General features: G+C 34.8%; 1 protein-coding gene across 1 annotated transcript in view; it reads left to right on the top strand.

Moving 5' to 3' along the window:
* The window catches only part of cngb1a (cyclic nucleotide gated channel subunit beta 1a), a 24,095-nt gene that overhangs the window by 18,267 nt on the left and 2,375 nt on the right, over positions 1-3,453 (top strand). The window contains exons 34-35 of the mRNA XM_087175624.1: positions 355-501; positions 2,313-2,499. Coding sequence (XP_087031750.1) covers positions 355-501; positions 2,313-2,499 — 334 coding nt within the window. The remainder of the gene's footprint in view (positions 1-354; positions 502-2,312; positions 2,500-3,453) is intronic.

Genomic DNA, 3,453 nt, shown 5'->3' with positions numbered 1-3,453 from the left:
GTGGAGATCAATACACTGGTGGTGACAGTGGCATGAATAAATGACTGAATAAATGAATTAATGATTGAAAGGATAAATGCACAAATAATAGAATGAAGGAAAACATGAACAAATGACAACACTTTCTATAAAGAGTTAATAAACTGTAATTAACATCAATAAATCATTTACTAAAGCTTTATTGATCAGTTATAACACTCTAATCTCTGACTTTATGGAGAACAGCTGCAGCACATCTGGACCCGAATCCTTTTACAAACTGATTATAAACATTTACAACAAGAAGAAAAGACCTTTGAGACCTTTTAAATCACTGTTACACATCACTTCTCTCTCCTCTCTCTGATTGGTCAGCTTGTTGGCAGGAGGTGGAGGCAACCGACGTACTGCCAACGTGAAGGCGCACGGATTCGCCAACCTCTTCATCCTGGACAAGAAGGACCTGGCAGAGATCCTGGTCCACTACCCAGAGTCCCAGAAACTGCTCCGCAAGAAGGCGAAGTAAGACACAGCCACACTCTTTATTTCTTTCTTTCTTTTTTTCTTTTTCTTTTTTTTTCTTTCTTTTTTTTAAAATTTCTTTCTATCTTTCTTTTTTTTTAATTTTAAAAAATAATTTATTTCTTTATTTAATTTTTTTCTTTATTTTTTTTATTTCTGTATTTCTTTATTTGGATCCTCATCGGCTTCCATACAAACAAAAAAACAATTATTAAAATCACACTTAAAAAACAAAACAACAATAATTAAAATAACTCGACGTAAAAAAATAAACAATATTAACTTACAATGAAAACAAAACCAACATTGTCACAAATATAACATAATATGTTTAGGCAGCAGATCAATACTTACAGATCAATATGGGCTCCTCCAGATGTTAGCAGCAGCCAGATGTTCGTGTTGTTGAGTTCAGTGTGTACACATTTCACAGGCTGCACGTTGTCGGCCTCCATGTTGTTATTCATTCCTGTTTGTGTTTCCTGTTTGTGTTAACGTCACCTGGTTAGATCAACTCTGGCTGTTCTGTGAATATAAATCTCTTTCCTTCAACAACGACGAATTAAAGTGGAAATATCACGTTTAATAAACCTGCAATAATAATCCGTAATAATAATCAAAAGCCCACAGTTGTTCATTTTATTCCTGTGAACACATGATTTTATTTCGTACGTTTCAGCAGCTGATGTCTTTCTTTGTTTGCTCATCAAAACGAGAAAGCAGCAGAGCGTTTCCTTCTTCTCGGAAGAATGAATCTCTTTCGTTTAATTCTCGTCGTTCAGACAGACGATCAGGAGCGTCTTCATGTTTCAGTGTTTATTCATGGAATAAAAGAGCGAGCTAGAAGAAAAGAAGACACTCATAAACATGAGAAAAGACAAGAGAAGATTTTCCTCATATGCTGTTATTTTGTAAAATTTAGTTTATATCAAATTGTACATATTATATTATTGTCTATTATTTATCTTTCTAAGTATGTGGATAGATAATAAATCCAAAGACAAATCAAAAATAATTATTTCAATTTCAATTAAAATCCTAAATTAGAAGGATTTACATCGATTCAATAAATGATCAAATTTGAGAAAATTAAAAAATAATTACAAAAGCAGACGTTTTGCAGTTTTTCTATCTTGTTCTGTCACTTTGCTGCTGTGAAGCTGCAGGTTTAATAAAGGAATATTATCTAGTCGCCTTTGTTTCAAAGTTGTACGGTTGGAAATTGTTTGCCCCTCCGCTCTCGTGAACACCTCTTCACCTGTCGGCTCAATTAAAGGGCACACCACACCTTTAAATCACCTCATTTATCATGATAATAACAAGAAAAAAACACCTTCAAACACACGATAAGCACAATTCAACTCAGAAAATGCATAAATATATACATACATAATATGATATATATAATAACAACAATGATATCTATATACTGTATATATATATATAATGAGGCCGACACATGCAGAACAAAGTGTTTGATGCGGCTGCTCTCCTTCCGTCTCCGTCGTATGATCCCTCCTCCGTCCTGACCTGGATTAGATTCACCTTAATCCCCTCACTCGGCTCGCTCTAGTTCTCCATGCAGACAGTCGGAGCGTCGGGTCAGGGCATGGTGCTGCACCATAGTGGGTGGAGGTGCTGGAGGTGCTGTGGGTGTTGGTACGGGACCTCTGTAGATTCACAGTCTTTGTAGGTCAGATTCCCCTTTTTTAATTTTTGATTTAAATTGTTGGGACGTTTGTGTTTCCAGTTTGGAAACGTTGGGCGTCTGTTTCCCTTTAACTCGTCACCGTGTGTCTGTGTTTGTGCAGGAAGATGCTGACGAAGGACAAGAAGCCGGATGAGAAGGAAGAAGGTAAAGAGGTGGAGGTCATCCCCCCCAGACCGGACACCCCCGAGATGTTCAAGGCAGCGCTGAAGGTGACGGAGCAGGCGGGACTGGAGGGAACCTTTGCCAAACTGAAGAAGACCTACAAACCGTCTGAGAGCACAGGAGAGGTACAAAACACACACACACACACACACAGAATATTTTCTATAATATTTATTGTTGTTCACTGACAGAAGTTTCAGTTTAAGCAACTTTGTTTTGTTTTTTTTCTGTCAGTAAAATAAATTAATTATAAAATAAATAATAAGAAGAAACAAACAGATTAAAATGAAGCAGCGTTTTCGAGGGATAATAAATATATTTTCTCATCAAAAGATGAATAATATGAAATGAAAATATTTGAGTTTGTTGAAATAATCGGCATGTTCCTGTTTGTTTTTAAAACAGAATGAAACTTTAACTTTTTTTAACGAGTCACATCCTGTAAAAGAAGCTTCATCCTTGAGACTCTCAGGGATTTTTAAAACTCTTTTCCTGTTACATAAAGAAAATATAGAAAAAACACTTAAACTGAAACTTAAATTTCAGTTTTCAGTTTTCAGTTCAGTTTGTTGATGTTTTCAAATCAGATTTAATTTAATGATCTGTTTACTGTTATCACTGTACAGACCCATGAAACTAAAAGGACATTGTCACCTGTTGAATACTGTTTTATATATAGTTTTATCAGGTATAAATATATCATATACAGTATATATATATATATATATAAATATTTATATTAATATCAATATGAATATTTGTTCAGAGAGACCTTTAAACTTTCAAATGAAAAACCAAGGAGAGTTTGTGTAGCTGGATTTTCAGTCACAGTTTAAAATAATTTATCAAAAAAATAAGTTCTGATGGCTGTTGATCACATGATTCGGTCTGCATGGAAGGAAGGAAGGAAGGAAGGAAGAAAGAAACGAAGGAAGGAAGGAAGAAAGAAAGAAACGAAGGAAGGAAGGAAGGAAGAAAGAAAGAACGAAAGAAAGAAAGAAAGGAATGAAGGAAGGAAGAAAGAAAGAAAGGAAGAAAGAAAGAAAGAAAGAAAGAAAGAAAGAAAGAAAGAAAGAAAG

The sequence above is a fragment of the Seriola lalandi genome, unplaced genomic scaffold, assembly GCF_002814215.2.
Source record: "Seriola lalandi dorsalis isolate HSWRI2012SDOR001 ecotype SW California unplaced genomic scaffold, Sedor1 jcf7180002054478, whole genome shotgun sequence".
In the NCBI taxonomy this organism is placed as follows: Eukaryota; Metazoa; Chordata; class Actinopteri; order Carangiformes; family Carangidae; genus Seriola; species Seriola lalandi.
The sequence above is the reverse complement of the archived record's forward strand: the minus strand, read 5'-3'. Positions and strand labels throughout refer to the sequence as shown.